The sequence below is a fragment of the Xiphias gladius genome, chromosome 7 (genome assembly GCF_016859285.1).
Source record: "Xiphias gladius isolate SHS-SW01 ecotype Sanya breed wild chromosome 7, ASM1685928v1, whole genome shotgun sequence".
In the NCBI taxonomy this organism is placed as follows: Eukaryota; Metazoa; Chordata; class Actinopteri; order Istiophoriformes; family Xiphiidae; genus Xiphias; species Xiphias gladius.
The window spans coordinates 20,489,743-20,510,441 of record NC_053406.1 but is presented as its reverse complement, the minus strand read 5'-3'; the positions used below and the strand labels follow the sequence as shown (position 1 = coordinate 20,510,441).

Here is a 20,699-nt window from a genome sequence, read left to right as displayed (position 1 = left end):
ACAAAAAAGAATGTTTATAGCGGCTGGACTATGTCTTGGGGGCACAGGTGGGCAAAATTTTGTCACTTAAGTCAGTTGAAAAAACTCAAAATATCATCAGGTTTTTGGAAATACGCTTTCTTGCTCAGAGTTAGATAAGAAATAAGCCGATTAGCTTAGCTTAACACTTGAAAGAAGTGGAAACAGCTAGCCTGGTTCTGTTAAAGGGTAACAAAATTCACTTATCAGCACCCCCTAAAGTTCACTAGGTTACATGTTATATTTGGTTTGTTCATTTCATACAGAAACCTTCAGATAGAGCAGGACTAGCTCTTTTCACCTGTTTCCAGTCATTATGCTAAATTAAGCTAACTAGGTGCTTGCACTAGCAAGTGTATTTCCCAAAATGTTTAATTATTCCTCTAAACTCATAATATTACAGCTGTGCCTACTGATGAAATCCTAAAGTCCTAGATGATCTTTAAACTCATATTATCACAGGTGCAAGTTAGGAGGAAGTCCTAAATTAGCATTTCATGTTATAACCCTCCCCTCTCTGATAAAGACTCTATGTCAAAGCCCAATTGCACTGAGGGAAGGAGACGGATAGACAAGTGCGAAGGGATTATAAATACTGCTAAGTGCCGTCTCCGCTCCTCACACACTTAAGGATGGATTATGGCATCTCGCAGGCTTGTGCTCAGTGTGCAGACGGCTGCTCCTCCTCCCTGTGTCCTCTCCGTTCATCTATTCATTCATCTCTCCTTCCTCTTCCGTTCCCCTCGCTCTGTTTTTTTGTAGCCAGCTTGTCCTCTGGCAGGTGGCTCCCTCCCTTTTGCAGTTTGCTATCATGGACTTGTGTCTAAGCTGAACCTCTGGCAATTTGATGAGTCATCGTCCAAACTGCTCACAAATTCAAACCCAACCGTCTGATTTTGGTTCTTCCAAGCCTTTATGTACAAAGGTAACCCTATTGTCAACGCTAAATTCATTATGTTGCACCATTAGCAGCAAAATATGTTAATTGTAAGTTCCTCCATTAAGAGTTTTAGCATATCTGTTTGTTGCATGTCATTTTTTGGGGTAGGATATCATATAGTAGTCTTGGGTCTACATCATGTAGGCACACGTATATGGTCCATTTTTTAAAGTGTTTCGCACTATGTTCATATTATAGTCTTAATACAGCCAATCCAGCCATTGCAGTTCAGTCGTTTTTGCCTGCAGCCATCTTTGTATGATGGATTTCGTGCTAGTAGCCAGCAGTATTTTAAAAACATATTCATCCTGTGCCATAAGATTATACTGGATTTTTTGATGTATAATGTAACAAATGAGCAATTACCTTCTGCTCCAATTATTTTCATTATCTCAAGGGTTTCTCCAGGGAGTTTTTAAAACCTTTTTTAATACCATATAGAATGAAATTTAATACCCTCTTCACTGTCATACTGGTCAAAGAATGACGGAAAAGCAGTCGGCACAATGAGGCCTACAATTATCTATTAAGTACACGAATCTATTGACATTTATATAACATTTCTGTCAGTACTTCCCAGCTGTATATGATATTAATTCTTAGTAATATAATGAATCAATTAATTAATTTAATTTAATCAAATAATGAACCAACTAATTAATAATGAAGTTATGTTTTAGCTAAAATTGACACTTGCACATTATGAGTAAATGAGCCAGCTTGCTTTAATACCGCCACAAAAACAATTAAAAAGCCTTCTGCAGCACAATCCATCGCCGCATCAGTCACAGTTACAGTTTATAAATGTGTAATGTCTCCTGACAGCCTGCAACCACATACAAAAAAGTTATAACTAATGTTACTGTCTAGAGTAGGCAAGAAAAAACATTCAAGATTTTCACTATAAATTAAATATAAGACTACTTAACATCTTCTAAGGCCAATTTTTTTTTTTTTTTGATGAGGGAACTGAATTCAGTGCTTTTTAAGACATGTCAAGATGAGCAGATACCCTGTCTTGCCATTATACATAAAGCCCAGAAATCATTGTGTTATTGTTGAGTCAAAATATAAATGAGCTCAGTCTGGGTCCTTAAGCAATTCATCTTTATCTGCAGGCTGCTCTACTGCGAAAGCTGGCATTCAGGAAAAACAAACTGAGATTTTGTTGACCTTTGGACGCTTTATAACAGTGTGTGAACTCGCTCACAGATGGCTTGTGCTCACAAATGTCAGCATGGTGAGGTGAACTGCAAGGAGAAATGAATATTATTACATAAGTGATGATGGCATGGCAGGGATGGCCTCAGGTGTCCTGACAGTCGCGATCTACGGCTTCTGTGTGGTCAAAAAATTATCTCTGCGTAGGAATATCACAAAAGACCAGGGAAAAGATCCCAGTTGTATCAAAATTTGCTTTCTTTTGTAGGTAGTGTCAGTGCAGCTCGTAGTAAAACCATCCTTTTAATGGTCTTTCTATCTTGGTCCAAATTTGGTCACAGTCAGTGTGTTACATGGGTGCTGGAGATGAAGCCTGGGAAAGAGGCCAGACATCCACCCACGCACTCCCTCTCTAGTAGTATTGCCTTTCTTCCACTTGCATCATTTTTCTCCTGTTCTGGCAAAGCAACACAATAAAAATAGTATTTTTCTGTATAAGTATAAGTATAAGTATAAAGTAGAGATTTTAAACTACATTTGAGAGTGTAGCTCTGCTTGATTTATATGAATATGTGTAATAACCAGTGGAAGCAGTTTAATTTTCCGCCTGTCTTTTTAGGTTGTCTGACCCTGAGTCAGATGTAATTTATTTCTGTCTTGTCGATGACCATGACCTGCAGACTGTCAGCCATTGTTGCTACATATGAAACAGCTGCCAGTGGCTGTTAATGACCGGCAGAGGTAGTCAGAAGGGATTTTACAGGTGTCATATTCTGGACGGGTGTGCACCTCAGACTTCAAAAACCTTACTGTAAAAAGATATTTTAATGGAATAATGCCCTGTTCACGCCAGACTAGAATTAACATGACAAAGAAACTCTGTTTAACCCAAATCAATGGACTTTCCGATGCCTCCTTTGCCAGATGGGTAGCTCTATTAGCCGCTTGTGAAAAAAAGCCCCCAAATTAATGTAATACTAAATCAGGCTGGACTAATATTCATCAAATTACCCCTGTGCTGGTGAAATATGGTCAGTAATTAATGACAAAATTTGTACTTTACAAATTAAGGACAGAGCAGATTGGAACTTGATGAAGCACAAAGACAACGACCTCTATAAAGTCTATAAAATTACAATAGGACGGCAGTGTATACAAGTCCAATAAAATAGAAAAGAGGTTGCTCTTTTCAGTCTCTCTTCCTAAGGATTAAAGTATCCACCTCTAACTGGATGAAAGGCAAAAACAAGTCTCTTATGCTGCAAGACTTTGCACCTAGCCAACTTACTTTGTTTACTGGGAAAGTAGCAGAAGTTGTTGTGAATCAACAGATGATCGTAATAGCAACCACTTCCAACACGGAAGTACTTTAAAGGTATAGAGTTCTTCATTAGGTCTGTAGCTAACGATTATTGTCATTCTTTTTTGTAAAATGTTAGAATTGTGAAATATGCCCATTATGATATCCCAGGGCGACGTTTTCAAATTGCTGGTTTTGTTTGACTAACAGTCAAAACCCAAACAATATTCAATTTAGGGCTGGATCTAAAATTTATTTTCATTAACAATAATCTGCTGATTATTTTCTACATTAATCGATTAATCGTTTGGCCTATGTAACATCAGAAAACTGTTAAAAATGCCCATCACATTTGTTGTCAGATGTCTTGTTTTGTCCTACCAACAGTCCAAAACCCACAAATATTAAATTTACTATAACGCTAAGAGACGGAAAACAGCAAATTTTCACATTAAATAAGGGAATGTTTTGATTCTTCACTTAAAAAATGGCTGAGGCGATTAATTAATTATCAAAACAGTTGCCGATTAAGTTTATGTCAATCGAATAACCATTCCAGCTCTTCTCTTCACACTTTGTATAATAGTAGTTGCCGGTAGATTTCGGTGATTTTAGTGTGATGACCAACAGGTCAAGCTCAGCGTCAAAAAAACTCTTCTGAACTCATTGAGTCTGATTAAGTACGTTGCTTTAGTGTGTATGTAGGTGGCTTGGCTTGTTCATGGACATCAGCATTACCGTCTCATTGGAAGTAGCAGAGGAGAATGTCACCACAAACGTCACAGGGCTTATGCGCAATATAATCTCTAGCAAACCACAGGTATTGACAGCTTATCTTGTAGATACTAAATCCCACACAAGGAGCTGTCACAGCATCTTTCTGTGTGAATATCCCACACAGAAAGCGTGCGAAGGTGCAGTCGATCCACCTGTGGTCTGGTGTGTCATCACACTATGTGAAAGTAAGACCTGCTCCTCCCTTTTCAGACAAATGAGAGGGCCGGAGAAAGCGCGGCTGAAAGCCAGATCACCTGCGGGCGAAGGGAGCTCTGCGCTCATGGTGTATCAGGTTCCAGAGGTGGAAACACCACCCAGCTCCAGCCCCGTCACTCGACCTCATTTACGGGGCCTCTTTACTCGGCACTGACTGCTCACATGAGGGTGTTAATCCTGCCAGGCATGAGGATGAGAGGGAGAGCCTCTGCAGGCCAAACCCCTTCTGTTGTTTTATTGTCCTACTAGTGAGAGGAAGTTGTTTTTAGGATGGATTGTCAGTTGGATGGTTGGTCAGTTCAAACTTGGTTGGGTGAAAGAAGTAGTAAAATCTATCCATAAGCAAAGCTTTTTTGTAGTGGGTAGAGAGATGTCAATAAACAAACTAAATATGCTTTATTTTTTTTAAGCATACGTTGATCCTACTGTGCTAAACTGCTTTGCACAACAGAAATGCCTCAATTTCTCTTGTGCACTGTTGCCTCTAAGTAGCTATTTTCATTTGGAAGAAATTAAGACAAATTGTGGGTTGTGGTCAGACAGCTCCAGAGACAGCCTGGAAAACATAAAAATAAACTATAAAATCTTTGGAAAAACATTTTGCTTTCTCTTTGTGAAGTTTCTATCATGAAAGTGGCAATAGCTATCCACAGTGACACATCATTTTTAATTTTAATATCAGAACAAAAAAGTTAAATTCTTCAATGCAAGCTGGCAGTTTGTTTATAAGTATCCTTGTACATTCAGTATACTATGATTATTAGGACAGAGTTTAGTACAGCAGTTTATATAGGATATATGGAACTGGGACACAGTCTGGTTTTCAAATGATTTGGTAAAAAAGTAAAAGTTGCATTCAGGTGGATTTAACTAATCAGCGTTGCCTCAAATTTAAACATTATTTAGTTCATCCGACTGGGAAACTGCAACATGTCCCGTGTATATAGCTGGCAAGCATTGCTGCTGTTAATGTATCTTAGCACAAAGATTGGAAACAGGGAGAAATGGCTTGCGTGGATCTGTCCTAAGGTAACAAAACCCACCTACCAGCGCCTCTAAAACTCAGCAATTACAAGTTACACCTTTCATGTCTCCTTTTGTGGATTGTGTATTTTCCTGTCTATTCCTAGAAGGAGACTGTCAAATGTATGGCTGTCTGTTAGTTGCAACTAACAGTTGCAGTCCTACAGTCCTGTTGATTATTTTTCTCAACTCACTGATTAATCGCTTGGTCTGTTAAGTATCAGAAAACAGTAAAAAGTATTGTGAATGCAGATGAATATTTTTCTATAGGTCAAGGTAACATCAGCAAAAGTCTTGTTTTGTCCGAGCAACGGTCCAAAACTCAAAAATATTCAATTTACTTATTTTACTTACTTACTGTAAACTAAGGAAAAGCAGCCAATTTTCTCATTTGAGAAGCTATAACCGTCAAATGTTACCGATGAACCAATTTGTGCTGCTCAAGTCAAATGGCATATTTTGAGCTGGAGTGTAATGTAGGAAAAAACAACTCCTGGAATATCTTGGACGTGACAGACTGATGATACATGGAAGAATATCCGTCACGTACTCTGTAATGTCTTTATAATATCTGCACTCTTTACTGTTCAAAATGGTAGGCTCCGAAGAAGGAGGTCATGACTGCACACAGTCTTAAACACAGAAACCCCAAACCAGATTGATTTGGGGGATTATAGGAGCTCTATCTAAGATAAAACAAAATTCCTATTTTCTCCCAACTTCCTGAGAGGAGACAGAGGGAGTTCGGTTTCAGCCGTGAGACCGAAGGCCTGCACAGAGGGCACTGGAGGAATTTAAGGGTTTGTTTGTGTATATAAAAGTTAATCCCGGTTATAACTTGAGAAGACAAAAGGGTTTAGCACAAGGATGAACATGAAAGCTGGCAGTGAGCTCTGGCGGGAGATAAGCAGGGAGTTCACTCAAGGCTCCTGTTGCTATCTGACTCAATGAGAAAACACCTGGTTGGACAGAGGTATGTTTAGTGTGTTAATGTGCCAAAGACTTGTACTCTCCAAAGCCCTCGTGATTTTGTTTGTTTAGTGCGTCTCGACAGCCCCGCTCGCTACATTTGCAAACAGGGAGGTTTGTTTAGGAGTCTCTCTGTTAGGTTTCAAGGTTACTCAGTGGTCCTGGTTTGTGAGGCGGCGGCCTGTCACCAACTTGTCCTCACTGTGTGGCCTGCAGCCCGGTCGCTGTCACTTGAAAAATACCCCTCCGCTCTGCACCGGTGAGATTAAACCTGAGGGATTTGTACTTCTCACCGTCTGCCTGTCAGGAGCTGTGCGCACAGTGACGAAGCATGTTGTGACGGCTGTCCTCGTGGTATCAGCTGGATATATGGATGGCTGTTTAATCTGTGCCTGAGAAGAAGATTTGAGGACAGGGAGGAGAGGGGGGGCAATTAGAGGGGAGACGGATTTAGGGTCCAAAGCATGGGTGATGGGTTTGACTAGTGGGTTCATTTCACCTGCAGAGGGACGAATGTGTTTTCTACAAGCTATAGCAATGTGATAATGTTTGTACCCTTGTCTGACAGTGAATTTGAGGTGATTGAATCATGGGCATCTCTGCAGCAGAGCAGCTGTAGAGCCTCCACTGCTCTCACAGTATGAGCCGACACAATGAAGCAATGAAATTTTAATAAGGTGATTGTATTATACTGTATGCTGTCCAGTCTTAATCTGCTCCCCTGTGACATCCCAACATTGAAACACTTGTTTATCAGCCTTTCACCCTGGATGATAATTGACTAAGGTCTAAATTTTGTTCAAATATGTTTGGTAGACAAACATTTGTGAGAAACTTGGTTTAAAAGAGGCTGACTGTTTCTGAGGTTCCCACTTGCAGGGAGGTACATAAAGGAGTTTTCAATTTGGGCTTTGTGTAAGAGTTATTTTTATCCTTAACCAACTGTATTAGGGCCATAACTAGCTGACTGATTAACTGCTCTGTTATTTTTACATTAATCTAATAATTGTTTAGTCCAGAAAATGTACAGAAAAAGCTAAAAAAAAAAAAGGTGACATCTTCATACGCCTTGTTTTGTCTGACCGATGTCCCCAAACCTAAAAATATTCAGTTTTTATTCATATAAACTAGAGCCAATCATCACTGTTGTTTTATGTTGTTCAACTAATGGATTGATCAGTTTATTGTTTCACAAGTGATTCAGTTGATGTTGGCCTTGAGTCAAATTTGTGATCAGATCTGGTGATCAAATCAGTAGTTGATCACCAGAAAAATTAAAAACAAACATTTTGATAACAGTTTTGATAATTTATAAATCATTTAATCAAGCGACAACACTCTACAGCCATGTTAGCATCTTGGTGAGGCTGTACTGTAGGTTAGATGCTAACATTAGCATGCCAGTTCTCACAATCTTAATATCTTAGTTTATCTTGTCAGCATGCTAACATTTTTTTATTTATAGCCCCACCGCTAGAATGCTAAACTGCTCACAATTACAATGAGACAATAACTGACATAATGATCTTCAGTATATGTTTACCATGTTCACCACCTTAGTTTAGCATGTTAACATGCTAATATTAGCTAATTTAAGGCTACGCTGCTAGCACGCTAACCCGCTCAAAATGACAATGCTAACATGCTAATGTTTAGTAAGTAATGTTAACCATATTCATCATCTTAGTTTAGTGAGTTAGAATGCTAACATTTGCTAATTTAGAGCCACACTGGTAGACTAACCTGTTCACATTGACAATGCTAACATAATGATCTTTAGGAGGTGTAATTATGTGCACCATCTTAGGTTAGCATTTTAGCATGCTAACATTTGGTAATGAAGAGCCACACTGCTAGATTGTTAACTTACTCAAAATGACAATGCTATCATGCTAATTTTTTGCAAGTGTAATGTCTTGTTCACTATCTTAGTTCAGCATGCTAACATTTCCTCATTTAGAGCCACAATGGTAGTGCGCTCACACTAACAAATGTCAAACATTGACTGGGCCTAGCTTCTCGAATTGTTTTTTTTTTTATCATTCTGAACTGAATATTTTGGAGTTTTGGACTATCGTTCAGACAAAGCAAGACATTTCCCATACGTTTTTGACTGGAGTCTGGGATTCTGTGCTGCTATTTTCTGACATTTTTAGACTAAACAATTAACCAATTTATTTGAAAAACCAGGTAATAGATTAATCAGTAATTTATATTTGTGATATTCAGTTATTTTGTGCCATGCTGCCCTAGATAGCCCTCACTAGTCAGAGCAATTGTTAGCTGGTGAAGATGGATGGAATTGGACTGGATCTGTGTTACACATCAGCCCTACCTTTCACTGCTAATGTGCTGTCACAAAGCACCATCGAGTTCGACTCAAGAGCGGCTTAGAGAGTGGAGCGGTATTATCAGCAGTGGGGCCGAACACATGAATGTGTGGCTGCGGGACCTTCTCTGCGACTGGAGAATGAATTATCCTGACAGTCTGTGGCTAGGCTCTTTTCGCCTGTCTTCCTCTCTGTGCGTCAGATACAGGGCCCGAGCTGGACGGGGGCCTCTGGCTGTCCCCTGTCCAGAGCTTAGAGCCTGTCGCTTCTCATCTCCTCTCACTGTTGCAAGCAGTGCCCTCTATACTTCTCCCTCCACAGTGTGAGACGATTCCTTGGTGATGGCGATGAGTAGGCCCACTGAAAATAATTTCACACTACACATGAGATGCTGACTGGGCTTTCCAAGCCTCTAATCGATTGACCCTCTTTTACAACCCATTGTGGCTCGTTAATTGGTCTCCAACTCCCTGCTGACACAGTGACCCTAATGGAGGAGAATTACTGCTGTCTCGTCATGCATTAACCTCCCTCCTCCACCCCTCTTTCATCAACCCTCCCTCCCTCTCAGGCCTAACCTCTGCCCCCCCCCCCCCCTTCAGCAGACTCCCTGGTTCCACAGCAGCTGGGTAGACGGGGCGAAGTGCACATGCACTGCCACCCTGTCACATGTCCCTTTGCCTCTGGGGACCGTGGTCAGGTGACACTGTAGCCAACCAAATGAAAGCACCAAGAAGCAAACACGTACTGTTTGCTTACGGTTGTCCCTTAATTAGTCTAAACATAATTTAGAAATGGCCAGGGTTATGAGAGACCTCTTTGCACAGGAGGTCAGATCCAGCCTCGGGGCTTGTGACTTTTGAACAAAACATGTGTCTGTGCATCTTTACTGTCTATAGCTTATGTAGATTTCATGAGATACAAAGGTAATTTAGAAATTAGGGCTTCTCTTTTTATTCATATTTGTTCACATCCATGTCAGCCTGTTTTGCACAGTTTTGTAAATCTGCACTTCTCTCTTACTTTTCAGGTTCATCAATTTATCTTTTGTTTTTCATCTGTTTTATCTTTCAGTTGTATGGTACCGATACAACATCTATCTAGCTATCTATCTGTGGTTGGGTTTTTACTGTTTGTCGGATAAAACAAGGCATTTATAATTGGTCACCTTAGGATTTTAGGAACCTCTGAAAGGCAGTTTTTACTTAACTCCTTTGACATTTTATTGACCAAACAGCTGCTTAATCGAGAAAATGATCTGCAGATTCCCTGATAATAATCTATAGAAAAATAGATAGATAGATAAATAGATAGCGTTGTGTGTGTGTTTTTATGCTGTTTTCTTTTAAAGGGGAGAACAAAAAACTTGGCTGTCAAACCTAGATTTGTTTACAGTCACAGTAAAGCAAAGAAACGCATCAAATCTTTAAACGTCTATGCGAGCATCGTTGATCCAGAAACAGCAGGATGGGCCCTGCTACCTCAGGAGATAAGCCACCGATTTTTCTGTTGTCCTTTTCTGTTGTTTTTGTTTGTTTTTTCGTTTTGTTTTTTGTTTTTGTTTTTGTTTCTTTTGTTTTGGTTTTTTGTCAAGTAACCTTTGTGTGTCTGGATGGGTTTCGCTGTGCAGCCGCAAGCCTAGATTCTGTGTAGCAGCTCACCACTTGCGGCTGCTGCCTCCATTATTTACAAGTGTGAATATTTCATGATGACATCAGGGTAGGGACTGTGGGAGAGAGGGCTGCCCTAATGAGCCATGGCACTTGCTCATTTGGCCCTAAAACAGGCCAGTGAGGTCTCCTCCGCGGCGCCACAAAAACTGCATGGGGGCCTGTAGTAAAACAAGGCTTCAGGTTTTATTTTGGGTTAAACTGCTGTAGGGCTGAAGTAAGGAAAAGAACAAAAATCTGTCTCACTCTCGCACCAGCAGACCAGCAAATCGCCTTTTTCCCCCTAGGAAGAGCCCCGAGCATGGAGGCAAAGTTTACATTGCTTTATTCTCAGGAAAACAGAAGCCTGTTGAAACTAGCATACTGTTTTCTAGACTGTGAAACAAGGGCAAAAAATTAAACACTCACTTTGGGCTGTGGCGAAAATGGTGAAAAGTAGCTGGGAAGGGGAGTCCAAAATCATCCCTTTATGTATAATAGATAAACAGATCAGGCGCCAATTTGTAATTTTTTTCCGCTGTAGTAATAAAAATCTGTGCAGACATGTCCTCTGAGGGGGAGAAGATTAAAGAGCCGATGTCATTAAAGCCAGTGGCTCAGAGATCGGACTTTATTGTGCAGCGTGTGTATGTGCGTGTGTGTTTGCACGTCATACACTGGTATGAGTCAGAGAACTTCAGAGTGTGTTTGAAGAGACAGAATAAAACTAAGGGCAGACCAGCACTGCTCTTACTGACTGTCAAACACGAGCCTTTGACTCTAGTTGTTCTCAGTCAGGGTCAGAGTTAGTAATCTCACTGAGCGCTGAATTTGATTTTAAAAAAAGGCTGATTGTCCTCGTCGAGATGCCTTTATATGTGTTTCGTCTGCAGTCATCTTTTATTCTGAGTGATTCCAATAATAAAAAAACTTTTTTTTCTGCTGTTATGTTGCAGTGAGGGCGTCTTCAAGTGTCCAGAGGATCAGCTACCGTTGGACTATGCCAAGGTAAGTAGCACACTCAGCACACTTTGGAATATGTAACTTGAGAAAACTGTTCAATCTGAATCATTTTCCTCTAAATTAGATAATATTAAATGTATTTGTATTGCACTTTTCTTAACAAAGTGCTTAACAGTAAAACAACAAAAAGGTAAAAAAGGTAAAACAATGAGGAACTTACAAAAAATAAAACCAAAACGGGGTGGGGGCCGGGGTGGGGGTGCAACTACATTCAGAGTTGGATAAAGTCTCATAAAGTGAGAGACTGCAATACAAGGTTAAGGGCCTCTGAACTATGTATGAGAGACTTTAAAACCCGATTGTCTCTTTTTCTGTGCAGCTTTTGCATTGATTCAAAGTAGACCACTGCATGTGATTCTCCCATGCAGCTCGTTAGCTTTAGCTTGAATCCGCCATTGAGCGATTAACCCAGAGCTGAAGCAGGATTCTGCGCTGGGAGCGATGAAGGCGCCTGTAATAGCAGGGACTCTCCACGGGAAGGATGTGCTCATGGCACACCTGTCAGACGTTGTTATTTACCAAGGCCTTCACAGGCTCCTAGTCGCCTGCAAATTACCCCTCGCTGGTGGTCTTCTGTCGGGGTTACTGTGATGCTCACTGCACACTGTCCTTGCACAAACACAAACCTGCTCCAGCAGAGCAAGAGTGTTGCAGTCATTAAAGGATTGTACTCCTGCAGCTGCTGCTGCGGTAGTAGTAGTAGTAGTAGTAGTAGTTTGGGACTAACAAAGGCTAAAGCAGACAGAATAAACCTCCCAAGTTTGAGCTCCAAAGAGCTTAACCCCCCCTGATCTGGCTGTGACTAAGTTATTAAAAGGTCATTATTGCCGTCTCCCCGCAGATTCCAAGACTGGAACAATGAGAGAGTGTTTCAGTTTGCTTTAGAGGATTTTCTTCCCTCTGCTTCTCCTCAAAGACTGTGAATATGACAGCGAGATACCGTCTGCTCCTACTGTATAAGTGGCGTGCAGCAGAAGTCAAGCATGTCTTTTAATGTGAGATATATCTGTGCATCAGAGCACAATTAACAAGTATACTTTTATGCACTTATTTACTCTGGCAGAGGCATTCATCCCCTAACACAGCAGCTACAAACAATGATAAGGGGAAGTGTTGAATTGCAGATGAGTCTCCAAATTAACTTTTAATTTGGTGGCGATGGCTCCCACGTTTCGGTGCAGAGACACGCGAGCGCAGTCGAGCTGCTACTGAGCTGCTATTTGTTTAGAGGGCTGTTGTGACTTTTTGAGGAAGTGGCTTTTCTTGTTTGACCAGTGCTCTGCTTGTGTGACAGCGATGGGGGATGGAGACGCCAAGCAGAGCTGTGAATCCTCAGGACAGCAGACTGTAGGGGAGGATTTGGGGTGTTTGGGCAGAAATCTGACTCATCCCTATCGCTCAGCTCTCTACTTCTCTCTGTCTCTCTCAAAGGTCCTATAAACCCATAAACTAACTCATTATCACTGCAGTGGCTGTTTGGACTCACTCCTGCAGTTTTCTAACACAATCTCAACAGTTTCACTTAACTTTATACTTGTTAGTAGGATCAATTCATTATTGGTTTTGGCCTTTGAATACGAATTTGGTAACAATAAGAAAAATGAAGAATACTGCCAACCTAATCATTTAAACTGTATTTGGTACAGTATTTATGTACTGCAATTCCTTGAAGTTTTGTGGTTAAGCAGTGAGGTTTGTGAAACTACTGATTTACTGTATGTTACTAGTCTGACAACCACAGATTACCCTGTTATCGAGTTTCATGTGTCACTTTCTTATGAAAACCATGTAGCTGTATATGTCAGTTTCTTTAAAAGCAAAGACAAATGCCCTGTTTTCAGCTTCATGAATTCGCATTTTACAGTTAATCCAATGGGTTTTTAAATGGTTTATTTAGCTTAAGGAGGAGAAGACATTTCTTTTCGAGATACACGTTTTTAATTGGACCGAGCATCCGTGCATGGTCAGACCCATATCATACACACCTGTGCTGTGTTAAAGTGTTATATAACAGTCTTCCAGCACAACCTGGTCAGCTCCTCTAACACCTTGTGCGTGGCCGCCAGGATCATCTGCTACAATGACCTCACCCTGCTTTTCCTCATCAGATCTACCCAGATCCAGAGCTGGAGCAGCAGATCCTGGCTCTGCCCATCCGCTGCATCCACAGTGAGGAGGGCTGCCGCTGGACCGGCCAGATGAAGCAGCTGCAGGTGAGGAGCTTCGATATGCTCTCTCACTTTCCCTTCATCTGTTTCCCCTCCAAGTTTTTTTTTTTTTTTTTTAATCCCTGCTGCCTTATTAGGCACTCTGATCTGTTGCCTGTTCCCTCCCTTCACCTCTTGTTGTTTTCTGGCAGCAGCCTGGCTCAACAGCGAACATGTGGTTGTATGTTTGTGTGAGTCTGATGACACATCGCCTCTCTGTTGTCGTGTCTCCCTCAGGGCCACTTCTCCACCTGCGCCTTCAATGTGATACCCTGCCCTAATCGCTGCTCCGTCAAGCTGACGCGCCGCGACTTGCCCGACCACCTCCAGCACGACTGCCCAAAGCGCAAGGTCAAGTGCGAATTTTGTGGCAGTGAGTTCACCGGTGAAGCCTACGAGGTAAACACCTACTCCAGACCTGTTTTTATTTCACAATCCAGAGTGAAGCCACATCATTTCCGTGCCATTATGAAAGATGTCTTTGTAAAAGGCAGCAGAAAACACTAATGCACACGTGAGTCAGTGTTTTCGGAGTGTGTTGGTCTGTTTTGAAATAACACGTGTTGGCAGAAAGGAAAGAAGCTTTGAGTGGGTCTTTCATACTGAATGTGTTTTCTTCAGAGTCAACTCACTAGCAGCTCAGTCATTTCTGCAAACCTGCCCCTCCTCTGTTTACTCTGGCCGTCATATTAATCCACCTTTTGGCTTTTAAAAAAAAAAAAAAAAAAGCAAAAATAATGTCAGTTTCAATTTCCCCGGGTCCAGGGTGATGTCTACAAAACCCAAAGATATTCGATTCAATAATATAAAACAATCCATTTAATAATTAATCTATAATTAAAATAGTTTCTGATTAAATTTCTGTTAATCGATTAATTGACTAATTCTTTAAGCAGTCTTAATACCAATACTAAAGTGATACTCATGTCGATACTTTACTTTGCTTATCATAAATACATCGACCACAAAACTCTATATTCATTGAAGAAAATTTCACAATAGGTTGTTGGTCAATTAAAAGACAGGGCTGAGATATGACATTTATACATTGATTTCACAACCACTACAACAAAAAGAAAAATTTTCACAAGGTGATTTCAATTCAACTTGTGTCGTTTTCAGTGAGCTTGGCATTTGCCCCCTTCTGATGCGGCATAATTAGCCTACTGTAACAAACGTTCTGTTTAACTACGTCATAAGTAACCTGGGTCTATTTTAGCAAAATGTCTACACATTGTCTCATGAATTAGTGTCATGTTCAACAACAAATCCAAAAGCAAACTCTTTAATTACACCATGATTATGACAGTGTTAGCCTTGCTAATATTACCTTAGCATAAAGAAAATGGAGCCATCAGGGGCTAACGTTCATGTTAAGTTGGCACTTCGGCTGTGAAGAACTTGTGTTGTCGGCAGAATGGTAACGTTAGTAACGTTAAACGAATAGTCCCAGAGCGCTAACGTCAGTAATGCCATACAAGTGGAATTTGGAATAGCAAGTACGCTACCTAACGTTAGACTCCATTGAAATAACGTTAACCCCTAACGTTACGTTCTAATTGTGATGGCTAGCGTTTGCTAAATCAAAACAACTCAACATCATTAGGCTAATTAACAGTCCCAAGCTTGACATATCGTCATATAAGCCAGTTAAGGTTATCATAATGCTACTGTAAGAGATTCTTACCTTAAGGCATGCAGGCAGTCAAAACCTGTCCTCCCGGAGACAGCCCTCTTCAGTTTTTTTTCCGAAGGCATGGTTCTCATTTCATCCCCCATGACTCTGTCCTCACAGACCTAGTAAAGTTCTGGCAGACTGGGTAAACAGTAGCACCTACTGTACCTACAGTATTTGTAGCATGTCTTGACTGTCTTACCCTGCCCAAAATTGTAATCGTGTTTCTTTTCTGTCCCAGAACCACCAGGGTGTGTGTCCTCAGGAGAGTGTTTACTGTGAGAACAAGTGTGGGGCGAGGATGATGCGTCGTCTGCTCTCCCAACACAGCATGGCCGAGTGTCCCAAACGCACACAGCCCTGCAAGTACTGCGGCAAGGAGTTTGTCTTTGACACGATCCAGGTAAGTTTCACACAAAGTTGACAATGAGAACCTCTCATTTTTTCCCCACATGACTGCACAAATTCTCTCTTATTAGTGATAGAACCTAGTTGCATATGGCAGGATTCATGGTGTCGCGGTCTCGTAGCAGCTGGATGTTAGTGTGAGTTGCTGTTTTGCTATCTGGGCTTTTATGTGGGAGCACCTGCCTCTGCACACATCTGGCCAGGGGCTGAGCAGTCAGTGCCCCCCCCCCCCCGCATTTTGGTCCAAGACGTAATAACTCAATGTTGGACACAGTGTTTTATAATGCGTCTGTGATTGTGTCATTTAATTTCTATCTTATTTTATGTTTACACACAACAGATGGAGAACAACTATTTCAGAGGGGGTTTTCCTCCTGATATGATGTTTTGGGTTTCTTTATGACTTTATAGCGGTGTGGGATAATAAACTTGCATTGCATAATGGCAAATAAACACTCAAAATTTGCCATTTAATTTGTTTTATGTGAGCATTTTCGTCACCATCTAGTCCATTGTAGGGCTGCATTTTTATTTAAAAATGCAACGATTTCTCAATTAATTGATTACTCGATCGTAGGAAAATATTCTGCAAGTATTTTGATAGTTGAATTATCATTTAAATAATTTTTTTAACCAAAACTGTGATCCCTCAAATATGAAGATATTCTGCTTTTCTCTATTCTCTATTGTTGTAAAGTGAATATCTTTGGGTTTTGGACTGTTGTCCAAAAGAAGACATTTAGTGATGTGACCTTTGACTCAGAGAAACTGGGATGGATATTTCTCACTCTTTTCTGACATTTTATAGACTAAATGATTAATTGGCTAATCAAGAAAAGATTATGAAAATCATCGTTAGTTGCAGTCCTATTTTCATTATTGATTAATCGATGAATCTTTTTTTCTATAAAACATCAGAAAATAGATAAAATGCCCATCGCAATTACCCAGACCCCAAGGCGAGCTCTTCAGATAGCTTTTTTTTTCCAACTAGTAATCCAAAGATATTCAGTTTACTGTAATTTAGGAAAAGGACAAGAAGATTATTTTATTGGAGAAACAAGAACCAAAAAAGAACTTAAACAATGAATACATTTTCAGATTAGTTGCTGATTAATTTTCTGTCTATCCTCGAGTGTTTTATTATACTGATTGCATAATTATTTACTGGGCTATGTGTGTGTTATTGACAGCATGGTTCAAATATTTTCTGTGGCTTCAAGCTACATGATTAGTTGTTTTCTATTTTTTTCTGGTCTATTCCCCCCCCCCCCTATTTTTTGAACTTTCAAGGATATTTTTCCCTGTGCAACCATTAATTTCCAACCCCACTGTGCAGTGTGTGTGTTGTTATCCCTCATGCTGTCGGTAAAGCAGTGCACATATTAACATCGTCCCTTACTCCTCTACAGAACCATCAGTACCACTGCCCTCGGTTTCCTGTCCAGTGCCCAAACCAGTGTGGCACACCCAACATTGCACGAGAGGACCTGGCTAACCATGTGAAGGACAACTGCGGCAGTGCGCTTGTTCTTTGCCCCTTCAAAGAAGCCGGCTGCAAACACAGAGTAAGAGTGACGTGCATTATTTAACCTTAGACGATTATTTCTGGCTCTAATGTTGATTTATGCTAATCAATTGCCAGGCTTGTTTGTCTCTGTTGTTTACATGCCTTTTCCTCCTTATATTTCCTTCACATCCTTGCTCACTGTGTCCAGAGTAATGATTTTCCTTTCCTTTCTAACATACATAGCTGTGCCTGTAGGGTCTAATTTAATGAGTGCAACACTTGTGCATTCTGACTGCACATTTCTCTCTATTTTTGAAACTGACGTCAATTTGTGAAAATGTGGACTCACTGGAGGAAGAGCAGCAGATCATTTTCAGTGTTTTAGGCTCGGCGCTCCATTACAAGAATTAAAAAGCATCTGGAAAGCTTGATGTATAACATTTACAGATGGTAAAAACATGTCTCCTGAATAGCAGGAAACACAATAATCCAAGTCTCCACATCTTCATCGTGTTCAGTGTATGGCAGTCTTTTCACTGTAGAGATATAAACAAATACAAGTGCATTATTCAAACGTAATATTTATATATTTTGTATCACAATTTGGCACCAACGTCACACCACTTCTTCTCAAAGTTGTAATTTGGGCAAATCGTAACAAAACAGATTTTGTAAAATGTGTAAACTTGTGAAAGCTTTGCAGGCGTGTGTAAAATCTGTATGTACAACAAGTCCTTCCCTTTACGCACTGTGCAGCAGCTTCTACATTATTAATCTCTAGGCTGTCTCTCTGCAGTGCCCAAAACTGGCCATCGGTCGTCACCTGGAAGACACAACTAAGTCTCACCTAACTATGATGTGTAACCTGGTGGGTCGCCAGCGGCAGGAGATCCTGGAGCTGCGGAGGGAGATGGAGGAGCTGTCTGTCAGTCACGACGGCGTCCTTATCTGGAAACTCAACGACTACTCGCGCAAACTCCAGGAGGCCAAACTCCGGAGCAACCACGAGTTCTTCAGCCCACCCTTCTATACTCACCGCTATGGCTACAAGCTGCAGGTGTCTGCCTTCCTAAATGGCAACGGCAGCGGGGAAGGCTCTCACCTCTCCGTTTACATCCGCGTGCTGCCCGGAGAGTACGACAACCTGCTGGAGTGGCCCTTCTCCTACAAGGTGACTTTCTCCATCCTGGACCAGAGCGACCCGTCGCTTTCCAAACCCCAGCACATCACCGAGACCTTCAACCCCGACCCCAACTGGAAGAACTTCCAGAAGCCCTGCAGCAGCCGAAACTCGCTGGACGAGAGCACTCTGGGCTTCGGCTACCCCAAGTTCATCTCGCACGAAGAGATCAAGAAGAGGAACTACATCCGAGACAACTGCGTCTTTATCAAGGCTTCTATAGAGATTCCCCAGAAGATAATGGCTTAAGATCCGACCTTTTTTTTTGTTTTTATGAAGGAGAAAGATAGGTTAAAGACTGGAACTAACACTTAACCTTGAAAACTTCTACACACTTACCCTTTAGATACTTTCTGCCCTTACAGCCTCTCCACCACAGAGCTTGACGCAAGTCTGTTTGGCTGTGTGAGCTGACTCGAAGGACCTTGATCTATCACAGAGGAGAAAGTGTTTGGTCTGCAGAACCATCACTCTCTGGTGTTTTCTTTTTTTAATTTTTTTGAATCTGTTTGCTGACCTTTTATCACATTTTACAACACAAAGCCTTGGAAATCAAACAGTGCCTAGAGAGTTTATCTTAAGTTATATTTTTGTTGTTATTTCTGCAGTACAGATGTTAAACATTATGGAAAAGATATAAAAATGAGGGTGAAGGGCTTCGCTAAGCCTCTGCACTTAGAGTAGAGAGAAAGTTAGAGGCTGGCTAGAGACGTCCTGTTTTATCTGGAGTGATCTAAAGAGGGAGCTCAGCAGACTCATGCTCAAGCCCAACTGCCTTTTGTTTACATGCTCGTACAGTATACTCCCACTGATCCCTTAACAAACAATGAGCCCTTGGTAAGAGACTACTCATGAGGTTTGTGCACACACAAAGGAATAAATCGATGTTTTCAGGTGATTTATGTGGTTTTTAAGGAATGATTCGACACTTCTTGTTGAGTGTTAAATGAGAAGATCGAAACCACTCTTATATCTGTATGTTAAATGTGAAGCTACAGCCAGCAGTTATTTAGCTTAGTTTAGCTTAGCTTAGTTTAGCTTATCGTAGCGTAAAGACTGGAAACAGGGAGAAACAGTTAGCCTTGCTCTGTCCAAAGGTAACAAAAACCTGCCCTCCAGCACCTCTAAAGCTCACTAAATTAACACATTATATTTCATTTGTTTAATCCGTACATAACCGAAGTGTGAAACCAACACATTGTCGTTTTACAACAGGCTAGCTGTTTGCCTGCTTTCATGCTTTGGTGTTTATACAGATTCAACTAACAAGGTATAACATGTTAGCTAATGAAATTTAGAGGTAGCTAGGTTTTTTTTTTTTTTTTTTTAACCTTTAGACAGAACCAGACTACCTGTTTCCCCCTGTTTCCAATCTTTATGCTAAGCTAAGCTAAATGAGTGCTGGTTGTAGCTTCATATTTAAAAGAATAGTTTGATATTTGCGGAAATATGCTTACTTGATTGCTAAGATTGATAACGCTCTCATGTCTGTGCGCTTCAGGAGCGCGCCAGTGTCCTAAACACAGACTTCATCGTGGCTTCGTATCTATTGTGGAGTCCACCAGTAGGAGAAAAAAAGCACCTTTCGGCGGTCTTCGGATGAGCAGAGCAGACAAAGAGGCCAGTTGTCGGAGTACACTTGCATTTAATAGTGAAGGAAAAGCCATGTGGCCTTTTTATACAGTATGTCTTCGCATGAGAATTTTAGGGGGTGAGCAGGGCAACATAAACACATGCATGCTTCATGTGCTACCACCTGGACCACATTTTTGTACTGTAACCTGTATTCTTGAAAACCTCTCCCGTTGATGGCTGTGTTTGTCTCTTTTTTTGGACCATTTGAAAGTTGACTAATTGTCAAAAAGAATTGATTTTTTAAGTTTTTTTGTTTGTTTGTTTGTTTGTTTGTTTGTTTTATATACAGAAAATGTGAACGCTGTTGGTAATGTAACCCATAAAGACAATGAACACTTGGCAGTGGAGTGTATTGTGTTACGTAGCCTGCGCATGGATGGTGCACGGAGGCTGTTTGAAAAGATGGTTAATGACATGGTCTCTGCAAATATATGGGTGTCTCGGGACTGACTGCACCTTTTGTTGTTACCATGGTCACCGTGTCTATCTTCAGCTCAGCACACAATGTGGCGATGAGGATGTCGGTTGGAGGGAAGCAGCGCTGTGAGTTACACCTGTCTCCATCACAGCAACATCAGAGAGATGGAGGACTTTGATACAGTACACTCATGATGTATGTGAATACTAATGTAAAAATGCAGAAGCACATTCTGTCTTTTTATTATTATACATGGAAAA

At 40.9% G+C, this 20,699-nt stretch overlaps 1 protein-coding gene across 1 annotated transcript in view; it reads left to right on the top strand.

Annotated features, from left to right (window-relative positions):
• The window catches only part of traf4a (tnf receptor-associated factor 4a), a 40,257-nt gene extending 20,578 nt beyond the window's left edge, over positions 1–19,679 (top strand). Inside the window, exons 2-7 of the mRNA XM_040130000.1 lie at positions 11,340–11,391; positions 13,515–13,619; positions 13,851–14,012; positions 15,530–15,691; positions 17,109–17,264; positions 18,003–19,679. Of these exons, the coding sequence (XP_039985934.1) occupies positions 11,340–11,391; positions 13,515–13,619; positions 13,851–14,012; positions 15,530–15,691; positions 17,109–17,264; positions 18,003–18,635 (1,270 nt within the window). The 3' untranslated portion in view covers positions 18,636–19,679. The remainder of the gene's footprint in view (positions 1–11,339; positions 11,392–13,514; positions 13,620–13,850; positions 14,013–15,529; positions 15,692–17,108; positions 17,265–18,002) is intronic.
• The last annotated feature ends 1,020 nt before the right edge of the window (positions 19,680–20,699 follow it).